The following is a 27,416-nucleotide window of genomic DNA, read 5'->3' as shown; positions in this document are numbered from 1 at the left end:
AAATTCAGCACAATACACCACCAGTCTGTTTCCTTGCATAGCAAGTATCGACGCCTGTGAAAGATCGCTATCGTGAAGCTCCAGCCCACCCGTCCGTGACATTGGGCCTGCTCTTCGCCCCATGTGGAAGACTGCTTGCGATGCTCTCCTTGCTTCCTGTGACCCTCTCCAATGCAAACGAGACCCTTGGCACAAAATTTGAGAAGGTCTAATCTGGAACTATATCCAACCCACGGTACAACACAGTCAGCCTGAAAAGATGATTTTTACCTGGTCCAGTGCGACCAGATAGCCACGGTTGATGCTTTATGCTTTTAGGCTCTACATTGCAGCTTATTACCTAAAAATTCATAACTCCATTTCTACTAATTATATTTTTGTATTTTGAGTCTTCTTTTATTTATTAAATTAAGCTTTATTTTCCTAACCTGGTGTGGGATCTTTTTGGGAGGTGTTTTCACTGTTGTTTGAACTATTGCACAAATATTTTGCACATTGCCTCTAAGTTATGCATGACTGTTCTGTGCAAACCTACCAGGGGAGTGAGCACAGATTAATTTGGGGTTTGCTTGGGCCTTACCCTGACCTGACTAGGACTGTAGTTGCTGCATGACCAGGGCTCACACGCCAGTCCACCAGTAACCCAATTTTTAACACTGGTGAACAGTTGTGGTATTGTTTCACTCTGGGTGTTGTACAGGATGGAGACAAACTTGAGCTGTTCAGCTGTTAGAAGGCTCATTAGACAGCTAAGCTTGTTTTTCTCTGTTCTTGACATGGGTGAGTGCTTCTATTGAGTGTCTTTATATGCTAGTGTTGTTTTGAACATCTGGCTTGCTGGTCACCCATGTCTAGACTAGGGGTGTGTAAAGTTTGTGTAATTTGCTTTAACGTAATTATTTGAAAACTTTGCAAATTTGGGAGTAATTACTCAAAATGCAGATCCGTAATTTTGCACTTCATTTTAGTGCACAATGCAGCCATATGTTACATTTTGGTGCGAGCATTCATATAAACAAAACCACTCCAAACAACAGTCTTTTGCGTTCTGTTGTTTCAGTCCCTTTGCGAAAAGTAGTTGCAGCGGATAATGCATACTAAGCATGGTGTTATTTCATGAATTTCGCATAACTAGCACAATATGAAATTTCCAAAATGACGCCAATTATGGCAGCATAATTTACATTTTGCCCACCTCTATTCTAAACCTTTACAGCAGTTTTCTGTAGTGTGGAGTCTTGGTTTCATCTGCTTGTACTTGGCTGTTCTGATCTAGTTAGTGATGCTTCTCTGTCTATGATGAATGCAGTTACATGGTTTCCGATTTTGAGAGTAATGCAGGGATGCTTCTTGTTGGGGACTGGGGTTGCTCATCTGTTACCGCAAATATCCCTTTCACCTGAGTAAGATGAAGAAGTGCTGCTGCAAGAACCTTGGTACTCCTGCACTGCATCTGTGGAATCGCACAGTTTATGATCTCTTGATGTCCTACAATCTTTATTTCTTGAACCATTCCAAATTTGCTGATAATGATTTACCTTCCCACGTTTACAACACGTTTGGCCCATTGTGGGGTACGTCTCTTGGTGTGGGTAGTACTGGCTGAAGTTGTAGAATTCCTGCTTTGTCTTTTGTTTCATGTTTGCTTTTGCTACTGCTTTTAGCATTTTATCTGACTAGGATCATCTTCGTTGGGTGTTTGCTTAGTTGTGCAGCCTGAAGGTGTGCTCTCTTTTTTTTCTGCCTTTTCTGCATCTATTTTCTTGCCTTGAGCTTCAGCTTGATCATGTTGTTGAGTCATTTGTTCAAATTCTTCCAGCGTGGTGCTTTTTTAGGTCTCGTCTACGCAGTGCGCATGCGCTGCATAGGCAAAAGACCTTTAGTCATCGGCACAGCTTTAAAGCCAAAAACGTGCACGGGTTCCATTGCCTTCAATGGCAACACGTGCACGTGTGGAGATTCCCTTGCCGGAGCGAGCGTTGACACCATATGTTTGTAATTAACTTGCAAACATATGGTGCCCCTGCACACTCCCGCAAGGGAAACAGGCGCAGGCCCCCTCCTCTCTCCCCTCCCCCTGCTGCCTCTCATCACTTTGAACGCGAGGCGCACGCACTTGTCTTTTTTTTGTTCTGTTGTTTCGTTTCCCCTTTTAACTTTCAAATTAAATGTTTGTATCACCACCTAAATTTTTATCTTCTTAATGCACATTTGGTAGGTTCATAGGGTTCCACTTCCTGGACATAGTCTATTTCTTTTCTCATTCACGTCGTACACGCATTCGTTCTAATGTACCATACGGGAAACACCTTCCCTCTCATTAGGGCGGTAAGACGCTCTTTATTTGCTGCTATACTTTGAGCCCATGTCTTCAATATCGATATACCATTCACGACCCGCTCGTTAGTAATATGCACCTCTAAGTTCACTACCACCGCGTAATGTTGTTTTGGACCTACTTAGGGCACTAATTTCACTCCAGTCACCCACACCAGATGAGTTTGGCTTTTCATAAGCCCCAATCAGTTTTGTCACCTGAGGATATCTTTCTCAATACTCAGAGTTATTTTCTCTTTTGTTTCACCCTTGGTTTTTGTTTGCATGCTTCGAGTTTGTTAACTCAGAACTGGTCTGATTTTCCCGCACTGATTTATCTCACCTGGATTCAGTACACAGTGTTGATCTGCTTTGCATATCACTACTAACCCTCAGATTAACTCGTGGGCATTTTTTTACATTTGTGGCTTTCCGTTTCATTATTTTCAGATCTAATTACCCCTGACGAAGGCTTCGTCCGAAATGCATCGGGTTTGAACTACTTGACTCATTTCTTTGATACTATTCTTTGAGGGAATATCAATTTGATCTCAACTATCTTTTTGAATAAATATTACGCAATTCCAACCTATTGTGCATTTGCTGAATAACATTGGATTAACCTCCTTAGGGAGTTTGGCTGTGGAATCGGGGGACGTTACCCGGTAGGATAACGCTTTCTATTTCCATTAGAGGGAGTGGCCACGGTCACACCTAAACACCACAAACAGGTGAGAGTAGGCATACAATGGACTGTCAAGGGTTCTAGTATGATTTATTTTCGTTTGTGAATAGGTACCAAAGCCAGGGTGTGCCATCGCATCCCTTGGTGGAAGCTGCCAGAGTAAGTAACACCCAAGTTCTCTTGCAGAAGGGGCAATTGTAACAAAGAAGGTGGAGGGTGCAATACATAAACTGTGCATGAGTATGCAGCACGGCACGTGCGTCAATTATATTGTAGTTGTAGTATTTGTGTAAGGTGATGAATAAACCTTTTGATCATGGTTTGTTGCATAAGACAGAAGGGAGTGTGCCCTCTCTCCAACACAAGGAACAAGTCCCCTGGGAAGGGAATACAGTAAAAATAAAAAAAATAAAACATTGGCATCGTTAATAGGTCTCGCTTTTACTTTATAAGTATTTAGTTATGCAGCACAATATCCTTGGTGCAACAACATCAACTGTTGCATGGCTAAACACTTATAAGGTCCCAAAGGCAAGATCTATTGGCTATGCCAATGCTTTTTCTTAGAAGGCACCACCAGAGGGCCTCTCATTGACACTCTTCCATGATTGGCAGCTTCATCCAAGAACTTGTCAAATTCACTGTATACACCTAGACTGCACATGCGACCTATGAGGTCACTCATTGGTTCACCTTTTCCATGGGAATAGAGGCTGAAACTGTGTCATCCGCATTTCGCATTCTTCTTTGCTAGAAGTTTGTTGTTGAGTGCTTCTCACACTTTTTGATACGTGGTAGTTCATGATGCTGGGAGCCTTTTGAAGATTTGTTCAATGCCTTTGCCGGCTAGGTTTTTTAAGGTGAGTAACATTTGCTTTTCATTCCTTTCCCTGAAGCGTCTAGGAGGTCGACAAAACTATTCAGCCTTTGGGCTCATTTGAATTTTCTGGGTGTCCCGGAACAGCACCCGGTACTGTTCCGTGGTTAAGCCGAACCCATCAATCAGTGTGTTCTTCAGGACTTGGTAGTTGTTAGCATCCTCAGCTCTAGTAGTGAGGAGCTTGTCCCTTCCTTTACCTTCAAAGGAAAGCCACAAATTGCTGCCCACTGACTTGGGGGGTCGCACTGGACAGTGCAGGCCCTCTCCAAGGCAGTTATCCACTTGTGGATGTCGTCCCCTTGCTTAAAGGGGGGCACTATTTTACTCAGGTGTCTAGTGTCTATACCCCTGTCTTTCTCTCTATTGAGAATGCTGCCACCAGTGGGATCTAACCCACTTAACTTCTGCTCTTGGGCCAGGGCAAGTCTTTCTTTGGCGAGGGCAAGTTCTTCCCGCTCGATCCTCAGATTGACTTCCCTCATCTTCGCTTCATGCTCCCTTCTCTGAGGGGACGTCATTCCTCTCTGAGAAGATGCCTGAGAGACATGTGTATGAACCGATCTGCCAGAGCCTCTGGAGAGAGACCTAGCTCGTCCGTTCCCAAGGTTAGGCCTGCTTGAGCGTGGGCCCGGGGCTCCCCCAGTTCCATTCTCATGCCTGCTTAAGTTGGTCCTTGTAAGCCTGCCGACTACCACTGGACCTTTGTCTGCCTCGTCTCCTGATAACTCCTCCTCGTCCTCCTCCTCTGTGTGGAGGTCGAGGTCGGGGTCACCGAGGGTTCCCTCTAAGGGAGGCATGTTCCCATCTGCACTGGGGGGACCTGTATTAGAGGACCTCCTAGCATCGTACGCCTCTAAGAGACCTATCAGAATTGCGATGGTAGGGTTAGAACCCTGGTTTAGCTTCCTGGAGGCACACAGTTGTCTCATCTCCTTGAAGCTAAGAGTTGCATATCGTGACACGACCTGTGGAGGGTCACTGACCACTAAGGGAGTCTGTGAGGACTCTCCGTGGACCGACATGCTTTTCTAGTTAGGTGTAAGTGATGCACCTACCTACACTATGTGTTTACCTACTGATCCCTTGCTAAGAGTTGTAGTCAGGGTGTGCTAAGCCCTGTTACACTACAACAGCCGGTTCAGTAGAACTCGGAGTATTCTAAGTTAAGTTATATGTACCTGGGTACTTATGTGATCTTTCACTTCGATGTTCTTAGGATACGTGTGTGGTAAAACAACAGCAAGCTCAAATCCCAACCGCTGCTCACCAATGTGAGAAGTTGGCCTGATATGTAGTGCTCACTATTCTAGTGATCACTGTGTATCATTCCAAACGACCCTTATTGATGATTGGTTGTAAGTCAACCTTATAGACCAGCTATCCTAGTAGCGTGGATACGAGCAGTCTTAGGCTAAACTCTAGAGGGCGTGTTAAGCCAGCTGTTTACCATCACATATACCCCTTGAACACCAAGTGAAAGGACACCACACAAGTTGTTATGAAAATAAAGGATATTTATTTATAACAAGACTACCCTGGCTCTTTATGAGTCAGGGAGCTAAGCACAATACAAAAGTCTTAGGAAAATACTTCTGGTTGCACAATTTACACAAATGCCCGAGGGCACGAAACCATTACACTGCAAGTGGAAGGGGAGAAGTTAGAAAGTCTAAAGTTAACTGATTCCGGAGTGATCCGATCAGTGGGACTAAACGAAAAAGGAACTGGACACTTGTAAAGCGAACCTGCGATGGAGCACCGAAATGCTCGAGTTACCTAGCCCAGAGGCTGCGGCTGTGGAAGGTTCGGCAAGATGTCGGAAGTCCTCGTTGTAGTCTCAGGAGCCTGAAAGAAGAGTTGCTGGCAGGCGACCAGTGTCGATGTTCAGCGAGATCCAAGCCTGGATCGGTGAGGAAGGAAACCTGAAAGCAGAGGGGACTCAGTTCTCAACCGCTAGCCAGCGATCGTGTGGGTACCAGGAGGGTACCGGCTGAAGTCACCTCGACCAGGTGAGTGGATGACGTCGGACTCGGCTGTTCCTCGGACCAGGAGGCGCGTCGGCGACCAGGATGGAGGGCGAGCTGTCCCACGAAGGTGTCTGCTGTCGATGATGCTGGGCCCAGGAATGGGGCAGCGGATCTTGGCAGTGGCAAGCCCACGTGGTGGAGTCAAGATGGCGTCTGGAGTGGGCCAGGAGGGTCCGTGGTACTCCTCTGTTGAAGGGGAGCAAGAGCCAGTCTGGAGCAACCAGACTAGTGATGAAACAATCGTGGTGCGTCGTGAAGAGGGCCACAAGCTGGACGGCAAGTGGTCGAACAACGCGGTGAACAGCAAGGAGCGGAAGGGCCCCCACGCAGATCTCGGGGATGCTGGGGAGGCAGACTTCGATGCTGGAGCTGCTCAGGGTTAGGGCTTCTCAAACCCTAGGTGCACTCACTTGAGGGTCCCTCGGTGGGCGTGCTAGATAAGCGTCGTGCCGGTTCTGAAGATGGCCGGTCCCGCAGGTCTCGTCACACCTACGACTCTCAGCTGGGCTGATGAGGTAGGTAAAAGGTCAGAGATGGCAGGGACTCGGGTCTCGTCGAGCTGGGCAGTCTTGATCCGTAGGAGAGACTTACAGCAAACCGCAGCGCTTAGGTGGTGCCTGCTGGTGCAGGGTGGCTACTCCTTAGCCACAAGGGAGAGTCTTCAGAAATAGTCAAGAGTTCCTTTTGTGGAAAGTAGTTCAAGATTCAGAGTTATCCGATTATCTGATTATCCAATTTGGGAAGGGGACTCGCTCCTACCTTTATTCTAAGAAAAGGGGCTGGCCCGTGTCTAGGTTCTACCTATGGGTGGAGCCAGGAGGGGGGTGGTTACACCCCTATCCTTTGTCCGGCTTCGCCCCCGCTCAGGGGCTGGTGTGCCCCCGAAACTGGTTTGAGCCGGGCTATGCACAGTGAGCACCGGGGTGCCACTTGCAATCACCTTCCTTTCAGCCCTGCCTACCTGGGATACACAAACCCTGTCTGGGATGGTGCTAACACCGCCCTCGACAGGAAACCCTTTGTCCAAGCTCCCCTCGCTGGAAGGTCTCCCAGCAGCAGGAGGTCAGACTTGTGTCTGGTGGCAGCATCCATTTTGTGATGCTGAGGCTTGAGTCAACTTTAACCGGGGTTCAAGGTTACTTCCATGTCGTGCCCCTCTAAAAGGGGGGAATGCTAACCCCGTCGCCAGAACTGGTGAGGGGTTCGTATTCCCATTCGTATGACACCTTACTCGACATGTGTAGGTGATGCGATGCCAAAGTTAGGAAATAACCGCGAGGATTATAATGCATTTAAAAGTAGTTGGCCCGCGTCACCATGGAACGGCTATTAGGACTTGGTTCCGCAAACCGTCGACGGGCTCAGCTCGTGCCAGAGCACCGTCCCACATGATTCCCTGCCCTCTGCCTTCAGGATTGATAAGGCCTGCCATAGGAGTGACTGATAGGAATCCATGTGTCCATTTTAGGGTTAGGTGTAGGAATACTACACCTACAGCAACGGGTGATTACACCACGTGGCCCCAGCTGTCGTGCAGCCAGTTGTGTCAGATTTGGGCGGCCATTCCAGGGGTGGCATAATACATGCTGCAGCCCCTGGTAGGCCCTGGGTACACCGATGCCCTGGATACCTGTGGTATGCTGAGACAGGGACTGACAAGGCGGCCCAGTTCCAATTGGTGGATGCACCTAATGTACATGTGTGTTAATTTCGAGAGAGAACAGCTAGGCTGTGGGTCTGATTGGCAGGCCCACAGCCAGGGAAAGTCATAAACCAATGAAGCAAAAGCAAAAAATCTGGGTGATCATAGGATTGCAGACCCTACTCTCCTACAGAGGAGTCTAACCCATGCTGTGAAGCCGGGCCAAACCCCATTTTGGTGAGAGCAGCGAGAAGGTATGGCCATTCAATGGTATCAAACACCATAGAGGCATCTAAGGGCACAATCAAGGCCGCCTCTTTAATGGTGTCAACCCTCCCCAACACTCCATGCACCCTTCGCAGATTTAGGGCCGTGTTTCGGTGGGGCATAAAGCCTGATTGATCAGGGTGCACCAGAAAACTTATCACCCAAAAGAGTGGCCAAGAGTTTGGCAAGGAGTTTAGGTTCTGCATTAAGCAGGGAGATGGGTCTGTAGGAGGCACATTTATTTCTAGGTTTACTCTCTTTATGTATCACGACCAGTGACGCAAGTTTCTGGTCCGGCGGGAGTGACCCCACCCACCTACTCTCTTCAAACATGCCTCGTAGATGCAGGGCTATTTTATCTGGACATAGTTTATAAAGTTCGATCGGCAGTCCATTGGGGCCTAGCGCCTTCCCCGACTGGAGGTTTCTGATTGCCTGGGCTATTTCATCATTGATGATGTCGCTTTCTAGGAAACTCTTATCCTCTTCAGAGAGAGCGGGGATGCGGATATCACGAAGGAGATCCATGGAGTCCTCCTCGAGGAAGGACGAGCTTGATTGATATATAGCGCTGTAACGCGCAGCAAACTCACTAACAATTTTTAAGGGGTCTGTGATTGTTCAACCTGCATTGTCCGTCAACTCTGGGACAAGCCTATTGGCCCTTTCTTTCCTGTTCAGCCAGACCAGTAGCTTTGTCCCCCCATTCATACACTCTACCGTCTCCCCCCCCCCCCCAAGTTCTAGCCCCGTCAGTGGCAATACCTTTATATTCGTTTCTCTTTAATTTCAAAATGTGTATTTTTTCTAGACTCACTTCCTCAACGAGACTCCCCTCCAGCCGGAGGATCTCATCCTCCATGGTTTCAAGAACGTTTTGGTTTTCTTTCTTGACTCCAGCAATAAGTGAGAGAGCCTTCCCCCTGAATACCGATTTGAACGCTTCCCACAATAATGGGGGGATTCGACAGACCCCTGATTTTCCTAAAAGTAGTGGTCTATGGCTAGCAAGAGCTCTTTGTGAACCACAGGGTTGCGCAGGAACCAAGGGCTGATGGGCGTGACCGTTCCCATCCGCATGTCTCCCAGGACCAACCGGGCAAATACTGGGGAGTTATCGGACATACCCTGTGCCACGTGCCCTATTTCCTGAATGTGGGTGAAATGAGACGCTAGAGTAAGGAGGTACTCAATTCGGGAAAAGCTATGACGCACCCCTGAGAAAAAGGTATGTTGAATGCTGTTAGGATGAAACGCCCTCCATACATCAGAGAGGCCGAGGGCCTCCAGGAAGTCAGGAAGCCAGCGACACGAGGGGCCTATGTCACGGGGGGGGTGACAATCCAGGGAGCCAGAGGCCACCGCAGTGAAATCTCCTCCCTCCAGTAAAAGACCTTCAGGAAGCGAGAGCAGTTGGGTACCCAGATCAGTGAACGTTTAGCCCTGTAACCCGGGCGGGACATAGACCGACATTAAGGTTAGTGTGTTGCCCTCCCACTGCCCCGTGAGAGCGATGTATCTGCCCCACTCATTGGAGCGCGTAGACTGCATGGAGAAGGGGAAGAAGTTTTTGATCATGATGCCCACTCCCTTGTACCCAGAAGTAAAACCGGAATGGGCCACTAGCCTATACCCCTATCTGTTTAGTGCTTTACAAGTGTTACCGACCAGGTGCGACTCCTGGAGGAAAACCACATCAGGGGAGTGGCGTTTGAGGTTTCGTAGGACTAAAGTGCGTTTCACCTTGTCTCCTAGCCCATTTACATTCCAGCTCAGTGTGTGTCCATGACGATTTTTCAGTTGTAAGCCTGCCTTCAAGTGCCATTATAACCGTTGCTGCTGATTGAACTATAACAAGTGAACACCCCCCAACCCCAAACCCGGCCACCCCCCTCCCTGCTCTCTGGGCGTAAAAATACTCATGAGATCAACTTTGCAGAGTGCCTGTCGCCCAACTTAAGAACTAATAGTAGCTAAATGTGGTAAAAGGCGCTCCATCCCTCCCCCTCACCACCATTTTCCCAAACAGACAAGGTTTATTCCTCGAGTGGGGCAGTCACCAGTGTCTTTGAAAACAGGAAATGTGATACGACTCGACCACTCAGAGTTCTCCAGGACGTCCGCTGCCATAAACTGTTCCTTCTCGTCTCAGCATTGGGCAAAGGGCGAAACAGGCATCAGAGCTCACCAAGCCAGGGAATGTCTCGTAGTCAGAGTTCCATATTGATCAAGTGTCAGCGGGCATTGTGTTCCTTTGCGTCTCTCCATCCCTCCAGCCAAATCGAAATACCAGGCCTTTCCATCCGCCTCAACCCGCAGCAGAGCTAAGAAGAGCATTGCATTCTTCATTCCTTTATATCTAAGTCTCTTCTTGACAGCAAGAAAGGATCGCCTCTGTTTTTGTACGGCTTGAGTAAAGTCCGGAAAGAAAGAGATTACTGCATTTTCATATTTGAGTGGTGGTGCCACCCTAGTGCTCTGTAAGATCACGTCCCAGTCACGAAAGTTAAGCAGTCTAGCCAATATAGGATGGGGAGGGGCGCTGGGTTTTGGATGCCCACCGGGGACTCTGTGGGTCCGCTCAATCACAAAGAATTGCAACAGGCCCTTAGGGCATAGATGCTTGAGTATGAGATCCTCAACAAACAGATCCGGTGCCTGTCTCTCCGACTTCTCCGGCACCCCAATCATTCATACATTATTTTGTCTGGAGCGCCCCTCATAGTCGTCCAACTTGTCCTTGGCGAATTTTCGAAAGGTTTTCAGGTCTTGGATTTCGGTTTGGAGTTGTGAGACGTCGTCAACAAGACTAGTCGAGGTCACCTCCAGTTGCTTGACCTTTTCGCTCATTTTGGTAAGGTCTGCTCGAATGAATGTCATCTCCACCGTGAATGCGTCTGTCCGTTGCTCCATAGATGCATTCACCCCGGCGATCGCCTCCATGACATCTTTTAGGGTAGGTCCCCTGCAGGCCTATCCCAGGAGAGGTGCTCGGGGAATGGCTGCCTTTGGGCAAGTATATTGGTCCAGCTTGTTCTGCTGCGTAGTCTTTGGGCCTCTCCCACCCAACATCATGCCCCACCGAGGGGCGGCCCTCCTCTCCATCTGCTGCTTTCTGGATCCCGCTGGCGTAGTCCATGACCCCCGTCGCCACTGAGTGGAGGCAGAGGAGAGGGTGAACACCCAACCCCTCGTTGACTCCTGGACGATAGGTGCTGGAGGGTAGAGTACGCGTCCCCCATGCCGCAGCTCTTCAGGCCAAATCATAGCGGGGACCACGCACCTGCGCCACCTCTACTTATCGGCCAACAGGGGGACATCCAGCACAGGTGTCCTGGGGGCGGGCCCCCCACTTCCACCCCAGAGTACACGTTTGTGGGCTCTCACGCCTGCACTCTGGTCAATAGGATGCATCTTTATCCTTGGGGCCCTCCGAGAGCTGGGCCCCACCCTCACCAGGCAGGCCGCACCAGTCTCAGGCAGGAGAAGTAGGATTATCGTGCCGCTCCGGAATGGCTGGAGCACCGCTGCACTGGAGTTCACAAACCCCGGGGCACTCGAGATCCTCTAGCGTCTGCCCACCACCACTCAGCCATCCCCACTTGCAGAGAGCGCTCCTCCGGGAAGCCAGGCCACAGCTCTGCAGGGAGGTGCGAAACGTCCTCGGCACCCCCTCCCAGGGCTGGCGGACTCACCACGATGTGGGATCCGGGGGCTCCACCACTCCTCTGCGAATATCACGGCCGAGGGGGGAGACCCCACCCCCGTGCTGCCCTCATCCCTTCCTCTCGGGACCAGGCCCCAGGCCACGATGTTTTGTGGCGTGCCGACCGCACGCTTATACACCCTCATCAGCTCCGGCTGTCACTTCAGGTCCTGGCTTTCTGCTCCGGGGAGGCTGCAAATTGCAGGGTGCACCGCTTCTCCAGCATTGGCTCAGCGGACCTGATATCAGGGTCGTCAGAGTCCGGGACACTTCTGGCAGCTTTACCCCTGCTCAGGGTACGGATTAAATAAACAGATCGGTGGTTTCAAGGCGAGGGCTCCGGAGCTCATCAGTGTGTAGCCACGCCCCCTTCTGGCATTGTTAATGCTTTTACTTTTTCATGGTTTTTGCAAAACTTTATTGCTGGAGAAGCTGCCTGCCCTCGCCAATCTAAAGAGAAAACATTGGCTTAATGCAAAAATATTTTATGGTTTTCAAAAGTGCACGCTGCCATAGTAGTCCCTGGCATTGAAGGCAGTTCCTTTGTGTATGAATGTGCTTCTTGTGAAAGGGTGGTGTGCCGTCAGTCTCAATGAGTTTACCTAGTGGCTGAATTGGGCTGAACTTTTGTCTCAAGGTACTGTAGTGGGAGGAAAAAATATGTGAACGATATTATGACAGACCAGTGGAAGAAGAGGGTTGGCTCACAGCCCCTATAAATAAGTATATTATAGATATAATTGTAGTAAAATCAAATGGTCTTGGTGGAGGCCAAAAATAAACACAAATCTGACCACCTGGTGGATGAAAAATCAGACATTGTGTCTGTGAAGAATAACATGAAGATAACAGAAATCACACGGCACATATTACAGTATTACTTTTATGATTTTCATGACTTCAACTAATTTTTTAAATCAAATTGTAAAAAGAAAACATGAGGGGTGGGCGGAAGTTTTCGTTCTTAACCCCTTCAGTGCCCGCCCCTTTCCCCGCCCTGTGCCGGCTGTTACATTAGCGGGCGGGGTTTATGACAAGCTGGACTCGTCATGGGCACAGCGCAACCGCGGCCCATGACGAGTCCAGCTCGTCATGGGCACCGAAGAGGTTAATATCTGGTTGGTAATTATGCTAATAAATCAAATATGCTGCTCATTACATGAAATATTAGTTACCTGCTACTTAAAGTCAACATGCAGAATGATAATCTGGTTTTCTGCACATATAATATACCATATTTACTCACGTAGGTGGCTGATGCCTGTTAATCAGGAAAGGCCAGAATCCATGTATGGCCCTAGACCATTGCAGCAATATGGTGATAGGAATCATACCTGCTGGACGCTCTCTATCATTGCAAGCGCTTCTGCCATGAGCTTCTGATTAACTCCACACAGGTTTGCAACTTTGTTCTGACATTTATGATGGACATTCATAGCACATTCTGGTAAGAAAAAACAAAGTATGTTGATAAAAAAATGTAACTTTGTAGGAAGTTAGAGCAACATGTCCCTTAAATTCGAATTACAATGTGTTGGACCATAAGGGCTCATTGCCCTGGTGGTGCCCTATTAAAATGCAGGTGTTTGCTTCGTAACTAGTTGTAATCCTTCTGTTGCATACATTTTTTCTGCACTTTGTTGGCCTTGAGTTACTCCTACCAAGCTTTATGTTTGGGAACTTCACTCCAGAGAAGAGGTTCATAAAATACCATGCATGGACAATTTAACGTGAATCCTTCCAGGTGTTGAATCAATTGTCTCATTCGGCCTGGTCTGTACATAATTTGACATGCTAGAATGCTTCCAGGCTGCAGAGCATTTGTGTTCACTCCAGCTGCCCATAGTTCCATGAATGGCAAGAAAATGTATATAGAGGTCTTCCTATGTCAGCCATTTTACACTGAAAACCATTTGCATGGAAATCCTCTTAAATATAACAATGAAGATATGAGGATTTGCTTAGCTCAGTAGGAGGTTCTCTCCAACAGGGACACATGTAAATGGATGTCATTGTATATTATAGAACAAATGCAGGGAAGCTAGGACTGAGTTTGTCGATCTACTAAATTAAAAACTAACTCTGGTATGTTTTATGACATCCACAATAAATATAAAGGAGGCACGTTTATTTCAATGTTTATATGGGGCTATAATGGGTCGTGGTGGAGTCTGTTGACTCTGTGACTAACGGTAGGGTTTGACTTTCAGGTTCTTGTTAGCCGGGTCCTTCTTTCCTAGTGCTGGGGCACGCTGGCAGGTGTAACCATGCGCTTTACAAATCCGAGTATTAATATTATTATTATTATTACCTGTAGAGAGTTTCATGATTATCTGCTTTTAAAAAAAAAAAAGAGTAAGAACAATAATTCCTATTTGTAAAGTGCGAACATATCACTACTTAAAGTTTCTAGGTGCTGGGGCTGTCGGGGAGATTAGGTGAGCTATTGCCCGTCGTCACATGATGCTGAGCTGCCGCTGATGATCGAACCGTGAGCCCCAGGTTACGGAGTCAGCCACTCTGATGTTGCAATGTAACCGTAGGGAAACAGACCCAATATACCCTTGAGGGCTTGGGCAGGTTAAATGAAGAGGTAATTTGCCAACAAGGGATTTTATTTGAAAAAATTCTATCGTTGTTGATTTTAGGAAATTAATTTGGTGGGTGAGTTCTAGACAAATACCAACCCATATGTCAATTGACTGAACCAATCATCAAAAATATAAAATACACACACGGGAGATCTTTTTGAGAAATAATCACAAATCTTTTTATATGTCAATTCAATTTAAAAGGAGTACAAATGAACAATTGAATGCGCAATGAATCATGAAAAAGGAGAAAATAAATATTATCCACATTTCATGACAAAACATCTATTCCAAAAGGAAAAACAGAGATCTATCTCATTTTAAGAGAATAGTAATCAACTGTGCAAAATTAATGTTATGGAAATAGATGATGAAGTCGACGTTTCGGTCTTAGATGGCATCAATCCGTCAGACCATCTTCAGGACAGTAGGCATTGCATTAAAAAGGAAGACCCCTATACAAACATAATATAAATTAGTTACATCAATGTAGACATAATTGTTCTCTTATTATTAAATGCAAAGAGAAATAAAAGAGATAGTCCGTGTGTGAAAGGCACTCATTTTAACTTTTATCGTGAGTAGCTGCCCCAAAACACCAACAATATGTAAAATATTCAATTATCTGCACATTTGAGGTGAAAGTATGAAGGCATGCTAAAGTGTGAATCAACGAATATAGTTTAACGTTGTGTTACTTTGCTTACTTAGATGTTTATGCTTAATGCGAGAGCAATATTTCTTTTCGTAAACTGATGGTTTACGCTGGTTCTGTAGATTTAATAAAAGATTGCAGTTTGGAATGAACTGGGTGGTAACAGTTTCATATTTTGTTGTGACTTGTATATAGGTATATTATCAAGACCTACCAGATCCTGGTCCAGTTGCTGACTACAAATTAATGTAGAGGGGATGATCCTTCCTCTTATTTTTGGAAAGACATGACAACACCGTGGGGCAACACCATGAATGTGGCACTCTTGTGTGTCGAAAAGGAGGAGACTATCCTTCCTAATTTATTGTTCTTTTTTTCGGAACTCTGCAGTGACACTGAAAAGCAACATCATAAATGTGTCATTGCTGTACGTTGTCGAGGGAAAAATATTCGTTGTGAATTATTCTCAAGATGTCAGAGTGTGACTAATTTCACATAAACTAACGCTGTGACAAAGGATGTATTTAAAATGATTCTGCACTGTTAGAAACTATCTTAAGTTTTATGGTCAAAAAAGAGCAGAACATTGCTTAGCTTCATTAGTGATTGCAACACGTTATTTATTTAATAGATAGTGAATCTTGAAATATTCAGCAGTTCATCAATGCGGTCTGAACGTACAATTTACTTTAAACAAAGTTTTATGCATCGAGGTGCTGGGCTCCCCCATGTTGATTTAAAATCACTGGTCCATAGAGACAACGTAAAGCATGCCAATGATTACGTGCGCCCAGACGTAATCTCGAAGCATGAAAAAACAATAACGATGACGAATGAACGAAAAGTTAATAAATTCAAACGTCAGGTTGAGCGTGTAGCTTAATGTCAAGAGGGTTATCTTTTGCCAAGAGTTTGGCGTACCAAACGTTCATTCGGACCCACTATTTCCGTCAGACATACTAAAGCATGACATAAATCGTAAAGAGTCAGAGCCTACTTACATTTCTGACCGAGAGTAGGGAAAGCTAACGCCAATCCACATGAAGGAACACGAACGTGAGTTCAACGTTTTCGGCGTTTTTTAAAGGGCAGTGGCAAGCGAAGGGCCAGGTGTTTGTAATCGGGGAGTGTGATCAATGCAAAATTTTTGGTCTTTTTTTACCATAAAACTTAAGATAGTTTCTAACAGTGCAGAATCATTTTAAATACATCCTTTGTCACAGCGTTAGATTATGTGAAATTAGTCACACTCTGACATCTTGAGAATAATTCACAACGAATATTTTTCCCTCGACAACGTACAGCAATGACACATTTATGATGTTGCTTTTCAGTGTCACTGCAGAGTTCCGAAAAAAGAACAATAAATTAGGAAGGATAGTCTCCTCCTTTTCGACACACAAGAGTGCCACATTCATGGTGTTGCCCCACGGTGTTGTCATGTCTTTCCAAAAATAAGAGGAAGGATCATCCCCTCTATATTAATTTGTAGTCAGCAACTGGACCAGGATCTGGTAGGTCTTGATAATATACCTATATACAAGTCACAACGAAATATGAAACTGTTACCACCCAGTTCATTCCAAACTGCAATCTTTTATTAAATCTACAGAACCAGCGCAAACCATCAGGTTACGAAAAGAAACATTGCTCTCGCATTAAGCATAAACATCTAAGTAAGCAAAGTAACACAACGTTAAACTATATTCGTTGATTCACACTTTAGCATGCCTTCATACTTTCACCTCAAATGTGCAGATAATTGAATATTGTATATATTGTTGGTGTTTTGGGGCAGCTACTCACGATAAAAGTTAAAATGAGTGCCTTTCACACACGGGCTATCTCTTTTATTTCTCTTTGCATCTAATAATAAGAGAACAATTATGTCTACATTAAGGTAACTAATTTATATTATGTTTGTATAGGGGTCTTCCTTTTTAATGCAAAGCCTACTGTCCTGAAGATGGTCTGACGGATTGATGCCATCTAAGACCGAAACGTCGACTTCATCATCTATTTCCATAACATTAATTTTGCACAGTTGATTACTATTCTCTTAAAATGAGATAGATCTCTGTTTTTCCTTTTGGAATAGATGTTTTGTCATGAAATGTGGATAATATTTATTTTCTCCTTTTTCATGATTCATTGCGCATTCAATTGTTCATTTGTACTCCTTTTAAATTGAATTGACATATACAAAGATTTGTGATTATTTCTCAAAAAGATCTCCCGTGTGTGTATTTCATATTTTTGATGATTGGTTCAGTCAATTGACATATGGGTCGGTATTTGTCTAAAACTCACCCACCAAATTAATTTCCTAAAATCAACAACGATAGAATTTTTTCAAATAAAATCCCTTGTTGGCAAATTAACTCTGATGCTGCGCCACACCTCTCCCCTGAAAAAAACCTGAAAATCTGACTCGCTTCCATTATTCTGTGGGTCAGCGAGATGAGTTTTAATGGAGGCTAGACACTGCTGATTATTCAATGCAGGTGGTTTTACCAGTCAAATATCACGCTCGCAGGCACTGTTCAGTAGGAAAAACTTTACATGGGGGCCGTTTTACATTTGACAACGTTTTTCTGCAATACTACTGCATTGGCGAAATTGTGCATGTATTTCCTTTTGCTCCAGACATGTAAATGGTGCTCATAAAAGAAAGACTATTTTGATAGATTCCCTATTATATTTGAGATCACTTTGTGGTCTTCTTGCATCAATGAACATGGGAACATCTGACTTAAGGCCCTCCTAGAGGAACACTGGCGAGGAGCTTCATGTGCACTCTGCACCCTTTCCATAGAAGATCTCTTGGATTAAAGAATATTTGCATAATGGCCTTCTTACATCAGAGAACAGTTGTATTCAGTCCTTCTCACATACAAAGACACTGATAGAACCAGTTTATGATCCCGTTTCCTTATGTATGGAGTAAATATGTTTCAGACCATATGCCTTTTGTCATGTTTGAAAGAATGTTGTCAAGGGCACCTTTTTGTGTCTCAGTAGTAAGACATGTCATAAATACACTGGGGAATATATTCAAAAGCAAAGTATAAATAACTTACCCTCACATTTTAGCCCCTGCTTTGCGAGTCCCCATAAGAGTGTGCCACAGTGCTCACAAAAGGTTGGGCTCTTATAATTGTAGACCCTAAATCGATGTGGCATGTCAATTTTGAACCTCTCTTTGTGAATCTGAAATGTAAGGAGATCATTGAGGATATGTAATTGTTCATTTAACATCTGAAATCTTTGTGAAATCGATACCTACTATATTTAATTCTTATTTCTACAATTTGATCATCTTTGTTAAGTATTGGCCTCAATTGTGGGAATTCAGATATTGAACTGATAAATCAGTAAAGTTGAGGCATAGCTGCAAGTCTAATTCAACTGGTTCTAATCCAGTCCTATATGAGGTTACTTTCCCCAACACAGAGATGTGTCCTGGTGTATGATTTTTCCACTAAATCTTCATGGACTAAAGCAGTGATTCTTAACATTTTGACTTCTGTGGACCCCCACACAATCCTCACTGGAACCAGGGTACTACCACTGGATCATTGTTTGAATCTGGGACCCCCAATGTGTCATTAATGGAAGCCAGGGACCCTGGCCTAAGCATTTACAATGATTTGAAGCACAAAATATAACAGAAAAAATACAGAAACAAGCATTCATCAAACAAATGCACAATCAACTATGTTATTTAATTCACAAACAAATATAAAAGAAATTTTAATTGCAATCAGAAGGTTGAAGTGTTTCTACATTCAAGTGAGGCCACTCATCCATACTAAATTCTGTTTGATGCACTTGCACTGCTCCCACAAATCAGTCTGAGGATACTAACTCAATTTTTAGACTCCAATTTCAAATTCCTACACATTTACAGAACGTTTTAAAATTTCTAATTTTAGATTTGACTGCTTTATTTATATACACTTTATCTATACAGTCACGGAACCCCTGAGTAGGCTTTGAGGGCCCCTAGGGTTCCCTGGACTACAGGGTAAGAAACACTGGAGTAAAGTGTTACTTGCCTCCTAGGGTCTGGTGAAAATTGCCCAAAGAAGAAGCATATGTTGTCTTGAAAATGCACCAAGCAAAATATGTTTTCATGATCTAGACATATCATCTGTTTACAGTTTCTAATCACATTCGCTAACAAAAAAACTCAAGCACCTTCAAGTTCCTAATTGATTTGGCGTAACTCTCGGGTATCTGTTTTACTGTTCTAGGAACATCAACTTGCAATGCATTCTGTTTTTTAACTTTGTCTAATGAGGCTTCTGATTTGGTTTGGTTTGGTTTGCTGTGCCTATACTAAAACTATGAAACTGGCTACACATCCACAAATTCATGTTGACTAGAAGCAAAGGGAATGACAGAACAGTTTTTGGTTCTTGTTGTATAACCATCCTAAAATTAACTGAAAATGATATGTACCATTGTTTCTCTGCTGTTTACCGCCGAGCCCGTACACTTGGCGATGACCTTATCAATGCATTTCTTGTGAATTGCAGCATTACATTCTGAAAAAATAAAGAGAGATAAAACACTTAGTCTATGTCAAAGAAAGCCGCCGTACGTCAGAATAATTTTTAACAACAGGGCCAGCTTTAGCGCTGGTGGCGACCGGTGCGACACTCATTATTGGTGCCCCTACACACCATGACCGCCTCCCCGGATTCTCTCACTACCACCAGGCAAAAGTGCCCCTCATCTCTCCAGTCATAAGTTATTGCAAACACAGCGGCCCGAGGTCAGCACTTCCTCCACAGGTCAGCACCCACTGCATCTGCACTGGTCGCACTGCCCTAAAGCCGGCCCTGGTTAGCAAGGAGTCTAATTTGTTTTCCACCAAAACATTAGCCAAAAATGAATCCTTAGCTCTACATATGCGACATTGAAAAAACGCGAAGTTACTTACGTCTGCACTGGTAGCCTTGCTTGTTCAGACCCCTACAAAGATAAAATGCATTTTAGCTTGTTGGTACATTTTATAATTGATTTCTGCATTATTTTCTAGAAAGGAATGGTAAATGTTGTGAGATCTACAGCTGATAATTGATTCAATTGATTGGTATTTTAATATTGTTGAGAACATAGATTTTAGGAAAACAGAATAATGGCCTTACTGATAGTCAATAAACATTTAAAGGCAGATTTACAAGCCCCTTGCACCACTTTTGCATGAGTTTTCCCATGTTGAAAATGACGTAAAAGTGGTGCAAGAGGGTTGTTAATAAGCCCCTTAGAAACTACGAGTGATAGTGTAATCTAATGCTAATACATTAAGGCAGTGATCAAAATGGGTGTGAAGGTGCAATGGGTCCGCCATTAGAAAAGGATGGAATTTATTTTTAAGGTCTTAAAATAGCCTTTTACTTTTCTTCAAAAAACATTTAATTGTTCTCATTATTCCCAGAATTAAACACATGATTAATTAACAAAAATACAATCATTATTTTTAAAAAATCAGCACACACACCACTGGCTTAACAAAACAGCAAATGGAAAGGGAGAGCTCAAATATAATATGCATAGCTGTAAAAGTGGAGACAGCCAAACATTTTAAAGAACCATACCAGACAAACTCATGACAGACAGAACAGAATGTCGGCTGGGGAAAGAATGTAGCAATGAACTCGTGGCACTTGACATCATGAACCTTGGCTTGTTTCATGGCCCCTCTCCGTTGATGTAATGTGTAAAGACCTTCTGTATCAGGCTCTGGCTCTTCCTTTGTGTCTGGGGGGAAGGAACAAGTTGTGATACATTATGTATGGCAGTGGAACACCACAATAACAAAGCAGCACTGCTTGTTAACACATAAGGGATGCACGCTCTGCACTTGTTGCGTGTACCTACACAGCTGTGTGTGTCTCCAAGTTTAAATTAAGCAACCAAGCCCACCTCCCTCCAAACTGGACATGATGAGTCCTGTTTCTTTCCAGTCCCAGTTCTGCCTTATGTGAGAGGCAGCATATGCCTTAATGGACATTCCCTCATCTGCAATCAAGAATCACTAAGCATGCCAAAGTGATTTCTTTTTGCCCCTGTGCTTAACTGGGACCCTGTTACGGAGACACTTTCACATATATATTAAATACAGGGTGACATTTTGGCTAATAGCAGTAATTCCATTTCTTTAGGGAATCAAGGAGGAAGCAAGAGACCATTGCAATACCCAGGCCTTGACATGATAGCATTTTTATGTTAGTTTTTAATTTCTTAAAATGTTTCTCCAATTTAAGATAATCCTGGTTTGGTACCGTGGAGCTCATGTTTGTAGGTTGTGGACACAGTCATAGATAATATACCCAAACATATTATTTGAGAACAATTGCATCAGCAGAACTGTTCATTACATCATGTCAATTAAGTAATTAAATGAGAGACAGAGCTTAAGTTGCACCGCTGGGGGGGGGGGCACCGGTACACATTTTTGGGTCCGGGCAGTTATTCTTACTGTATCAGAATTTTACAGAGTGCAAGAGCGGATAAACACTTGGATTGGAAAGTCAGAGAAAGAAAAAGACGGCAAAACCAACACAAGCAGGAAGCAGAAAAAGGGACAGGGCTTGTCTGGTAGTGGATTAAAGACTACCTGCCTAAGTATTTAGCGAGTACACGTTTAATTGCACTGGCTTCTGAGCAGAGCTTTGGGCACCGGCACTCTTTCATTCCAAAATTAAGCACGGAGAGGCATGTACTAGTTCTTAAAAGCACCACATGCACTGAGCTAAAACAAAGCCAGCTTCATTAGACATTCATTAAACTGGTCACTGCTCTAAATTGCACCCCAGGCCTAGATGACTCAACCAAATCACTAGGAATTCCGCTTGATAAGAATCTAAAAATGCAAACCCACGTCAACTCTATGGCAAAGAGTGCCCGCTTTCACCTGAGCTACCTAAGAAAATTGAAACCATTCATCGCAACCTCAGACCTTAAATTGGCAGTCCAATCCTTAGTCATCTCGAAGATTGAATATGGCTGTACGGCACTAACAGGATTACCCAAGATCTCCGCAGCTCCACTAAAAGCTTGTCTCAATGTGGCCACAAGACTTATAACAGGTTCTAGAAAATATGACTCACACCGAAAGACTCTAAACTGGCTGCCATATGAAGCCAGAATGCAACTTAAACTGGCACGTATTACACACAAGGAGCTCCACTACAAAACACTGATGTACCTAGCTCAGAAAATTGAGATATCTGGAGGAGGCAGCTCTCCTCTGAGCACCAGAGACCTGGTGCTGAAACCTTGTATCTTTCAGAAGAATAAATCCTATGACAAAGCATTCTCCGGAGCTGCCCCTAGAATCTGGAGCTCACTTCCTCCAAACATTAGAAGAATCCCTGCCATGTCAGTCTTCCAGAGGGAAGCAAAGATCTTTCCAATGAGCAAAGTCCTACCAAAATCAACTGCAGATCAAATACATCACAGGCTGTTAGCTAATGTGTCACCTAGACCTTCTGGGTATTGAATCAGCTCTCTCCAGAATGATCCCAAGATGTAGCCTAACAGACCGCTCCACTTATCAGGGAGTTATTTACTAGTGATCAGAGATATGCTTATGCCCCAGTACGACACTAATGTGTATAGCGGCAGAGCTTACTAATTATTTGTGAGTAAACTTATCCTTTACCTTCTTATACTCAATCTGTCCACGTGTTATATTTGGATGGAATTGTCTTATTCATGTTCTCAATTAATTCATTTTATTTGTGTTATGATGCCTCCTTACCCTGTTTTGCACAACTGTAGATGCCATGTAAATGGGAAGTGATCTGATACCCAACGGGTCATGTTCGCACTATAGAAAACACTGAATAAATAAATAAATAAGTGGACTAACCACAGATTATTCTCAGCATACATATAAAAGAGGTTAACCACATACTCTTCTCTGAACAGACTTACAAAAACTAGGATGTGATGTCCTTTGAAGGTTAATCTAATTTCATACGTCCCTACTTTCCCCTTTTAGGCACGAACACTGTTATTGGTACTGAATGCAATAAAAAATACCAAAATTGATTTGCGGTAGATGAATCATGTTGGAAAAATGTCCCTACACATTTGTCATCAAAGCTTATGGGCTGAGTTAATTTAGTCCGAATATGACAAGACTGCCACGGCATGCCATTTGGGAGGTAAAGATCTTACAGTTGTGGTGGACAACTGACTATAGACGTTGTTTACTTTTACAAAGTGCGCAGTAATAAGGTTTCAATAACATTACGCTTTAACAGCAGGCGCTGGACAAAATGATGCCTTTGATGTTGGGACACTAGTGCAACATGTCTTACCACGTTCTACAGTGACTTCTGTAAAATAGGCAAAATTCATTTGAGGTATACTCTTAAATGAATTATATTTTGAATGAGGGAGTGGTGGTAAAAATGTTTTCCCAAATTAATAACTTTACAGAAATTACTAAAATATTGTATACAATATGTTACTTGCCACATTGTTCCAGGAAGTATTTTGCGTTCATGAGCATTCGGCCGCGAGGTCTCAGCTCGACCTAAAAAATAATTCAATACAACAAGTAGGTCAGTGTGAACCAGAGGACTGTGGTGGAAATAACGTGAGGGTTTCTTTTTTAGCAAGTGTCCGAGGTGGACTGAGCTGGTGAGAGAATACAGACAGCATCTGTGCTTTACATTTTAACTTCACTGCCTAGTTTCACAGATCCACAACATGACACGTTCAGGGACTACTAGAAATATTTAGGAGTAGTAAACACTATGTAAATACAAATTAAACAAGTGCATATGACTTCGCTCACAGCCAGTGAAGAATGCCAGCTGGGAGGGAAATTTCAGTTGATCAGTTACAAATAATATTTAATGCATACATTTGCAAAATGTTGGTTTTTGAACTTTGAGTTTGGTAGTATATAAGCCCATGGTAAAAACAAGAGGAATTCTACTTATTTAATAAAATTTCCAACTGAACTGAATAGCGGCCCTTTGGCCTTAACCTCTTCAGTGCCCCGCCCTTTCCACGCCCTGTGCCGGGTGTTGCATTAGCGGGCGGGGTTCATAACGAGATAGTCTCGTCATGGGCACAGCGCAACCGCGCTCCATGACGAGACTATCTCGTCATGGGCACTGAAGGGGTTAATAAAATCGAATTCCAAAAATACATCAAGAATCGAGAGGAGGCAGAGTGACGCTTTACCCCAAGCTACAAATCTTGCCTTTCTGTTTCCTAGGTGGTTGATTCAGCAACCCAAGTATTTATCACTTCTGGGTTCCCCCATTACACTTAAAATAAATAAGCCAACCAATTATCCCTCATACACACTAACTTTATTGACATGTTTTAGGCTCGCGTTTGAACACTATTTACCATTAGGGTAATCACTCGGGGCCTGATTTAGTTCTTAGAGGACCGGTTACTCCGTCACAACATGACGGATATCCTGTCCTCCGAAATATAGATCTCATTATATCCTATGGGATTTATATTTTGGTGTGCGGGATATCCGTTACCATTGTGACAGAGTAATCCATCCGCCAAGATCTAAATCAGGCCCTAAGTTCCACAACACTGGAAACTACACATTATTGGGTATGCTGCTGAAATCACCCTTCATTTGGGCCAATATTTCCTCCTTGTTAAGCAAAACTACAGTCGCTTGTGGGTATTAATAACGGTTATTCCTATTTCCATGGAGATGTGTAAGCCACAGTTATATAACGCAAATGCTTCCCGTGGAAATGAACACCATACATTTTTTCATGTAAAGTATCCGTGAATATAGTGTCAAGAAGTGGAAAATATGAAACCTCCACTTTGGTCTGTCTTGCCTCCTGTATCAGCATTATGAACCTGGATAAGGAATGGGTATCTGGTATCTTAGAAAAAGGTTACTGTCTAGTTCTTGAGCAGAATCTATTGTATCATGTTATTGTTGAATGTCACATTAGTATGGTGTAGTATTTAGAATGGTGTTAGTGTAATGTTCTTTGAAATGTTCAGGACAAATCAGCTACTGCTGGCTGAAGCGGTGGATGGGACTTTTCTGTATGAGGTTACTTAAATAAAACTTGCTCACACGACACTACTCTCGCATGGGTGTTTGACATCATCACAGGGTGCTTAGTCGGTGTCTTAGGTCTATACTCAATTGTGCTGAAGCCATACAAATATGTATTCCTAGGAGAAAACAACCCTAGCCTAGTATTCAAATTCTGTGAAAATTGTCTGAGAACCTTCCTGACATATAACCTCCTTGTATCAAATTAATTCTGCAAACTTTTAATTTCCATTTCAACCATGTGTACCAGAAAACGGCCCTTATCCACACCAACATGTCCATAGACAACAAGCCTTCATTCATCTTTACTGTTACATTCCATTTTGTTATCCATGCATGCTTCTCTTCTTTTTTCTGTTGCTTTCATTCCCTTGCTTTGACTTCTAGAGAGACTACTTGTTTTGTTTTGTACATTCTATTATTTGTGAGCTTTAGTAACATATTCTATTTTTGAGCGTTAGACATGCAAAGAGCAGCCCATCCACTTCATACATTACATTTTGGTATACTCCATGTTCATTTGCCTGTTCAACCCAATGCTCATAGACAGTTTCCTCAGATTGGCTGTATTCCTATGGTCCTGATGATTTTCTTAGGTCTTGAGTTGCTGCCTTCCAGATTTTTTTTTATAACCATATTTTATTGACATTTAAACAATATCGACATGCACGTTCGATCAAAGAACCGGATCTAGCATCCAGACTACATAACATGCCTTTGACAATCGCTGGTACATTTCATCAACAGTCCCATTGAATCAAAACTAACCCCTCTCCCCCCTTGAGTTGAGCTTTATTAAACAGGCGAGTATGTCTACATACTACCGGGTTCTCGGGCTTCTGTCTTCCAGAGTCCATGCATTACAGTGCATTACAGTGCTACACCACCTGGTGATCTTAGGATGGATGTCCCTCTAGTCTATCGTCTTACTCCCTTGGGGTGCCCATTCTGCTAGGGCTGTCTTTCCCATTTGCCGTCAGTTCACACACTAAGCTTTGCCAGGCTCTGGCCCTCTCCATCTTGCCTATTCCCCGGCTGGCCTCTCTGAGCAGTAGCCTGCCTTCTGCTCCCGCCCACCTCTCAAGCTCACTTCTCCATGTGGTGATCCACGGCCCACCGGCGCTTTCCAATTCCTGGCTATCTCTCTCTTGGCCAACCCTTTTCCAAGATCTAGAAACTTCCCTGTTACTTTATTTTTGGCCGTATCGGGAAACCAGCCCAAAAGAAAGTGCTCTGGGGACTGTGGAAGCTCTTTCTCTACAAGGTCTCCTACCACCTGCCTTATTTCTCCCCAAAAGGCTTGCAATAGCGGGCAGGTCCAGAACATATGGAGAATTTGTGCCTCCCTTTCCCCGCATCTTGGGGAAGCCACCGTTTCCACACCAAAGTGCCTCCTAATGCGGGCCGGTGTTAGATATGCTCTGTGCAGCACGTAGTAATTGATTAATTTAAAGCGCGCATTCCGAGACTTCTTCGGGGTACGCTCCAAGATTTTATCCCACTCCCCCTCTGGTATCTGTTTACCCACGTCTTCTTTCCACTGTAATTGCAAGCCCTCTAACGAATTTTGCATGTCTTTCCGTATTGCCTTATAGAGGCAGGACACCATCTTAATTCTTCCTGCTGACAGCGCAACATATCTGCATCCCGCTAGCGCTCGCGGTTCCGCGCCCTCGGCCTTCCAATGCATCCTAATCCTGCGCGTTAGGGCCCTATGTTTCAGGAAGTGACCCCCAGGTAAGTCGTATGCAGCCTGCAGGTCCTCAAAGGGAAGTAGCGTAGAGTTCGCCCTGTGGGAGATAGAGTAGCATTGTGATAGATATGTCAGGGGAGTAGGGAATGGCAGCACCTACTTTCCTCAAGTGTCTAGCCCAGCAGCGCACCACCACCCTAGTTTCAGCTGTGTCCTCAGACATATTACGGCGCACTCGCAGAAGGATTTTTGCCAGAGTTGCAGTGTTTTGTGCAGCCGAGCATTGCTCCCTATCCAGGTTACGATCTGCTGCCAACCATTGGATCAACCAGTATAGCTGTGCAGCTAAATAGTAACTCTCAAACTCTGGTGCTGCCAGACCGCCCTCCGCCGTGGGACGTCGCAGGGAGGCCAACGCCACTCTTCTTCCTGCACCCCAAATAAATGACGTAACTGCTGAATCAAGCTCTTTGAACAGTGCTCGCGGGATCCACACTGGGAGAGTCCCGAAATAGTATAATAGGAGTGGCAATGTTACCATTTTAAGAACTGCCACCCTCCCAGCTAGAGACAGCAGAAGCCTTCCCCAAAAGTCCATCGCTGTTTTCGCTGATTGTATCACCTTACCCACATTGCCTTCTAATAAGTCCGCCGCTCTGTGATATATTATAACTCCCAGGTACGGTAGGCAGTTAGGTTCCCACCTCAGGTGTTCTAGAGCAAGCGGCAGGGGGGTATCGGGCGCCAGTGGGTATAAGCTGGATTTTTGCCAATTGACTCAAAGGCCAGAGACATTGCCAAATCGAGCCAGCATGTTGCGCGCTCCGCACAGCTCGTCCGCCGTGTTATGTAAAAATATTAAGAGATCTTCAGCAT

At 44.4% G+C, this 27,416-nt stretch overlaps 1 protein-coding gene across 5 annotated transcripts in view; it reads right to left on the bottom strand.

Moving 5' to 3' along the window:
- PRKCQ (protein kinase C theta) overlaps nt 1–27,416 on the bottom strand; it is a 549,254-nt gene that overhangs the window by 340,521 nt on the left and 181,317 nt on the right. For all 5 annotated transcript variants that reach the window (XM_085653544.1, XM_085653545.1, XM_085653543.1 and 2 more), the window contains 6 exons: nt 23,266–23,326; nt 20,376–20,538; nt 19,718–19,749; nt 19,234–19,319; nt 17,850–17,979; nt 12,858–12,967 (listed from right to left, as the gene is read on the bottom strand). In XM_085653544.1, coding sequence (XP_085509670.1) covers nt 12,858–12,967; nt 17,850–17,979; nt 19,234–19,319; nt 19,718–19,749; nt 20,376–20,538; nt 23,266–23,326 — 582 coding nt within the window. The remainder of the gene's footprint in view (nt 1–12,857; nt 12,968–17,849; nt 17,980–19,233; nt 19,320–19,717; nt 19,750–20,375; nt 20,539–23,265; nt 23,327–27,416) is intronic.

This window comes from Triturus cristatus, chromosome 4_1 (genome assembly GCF_964204655.1).
Source record: "Triturus cristatus chromosome 4_1, aTriCri1.1, whole genome shotgun sequence".
NCBI classification, from domain to species: Eukaryota; Metazoa; Chordata; class Amphibia; order Caudata; family Salamandridae; genus Triturus; species Triturus cristatus.
The sequence above is the reverse complement of the archived record's forward strand: the minus strand, read 5'-3'. Positions and strand labels throughout refer to the sequence as shown.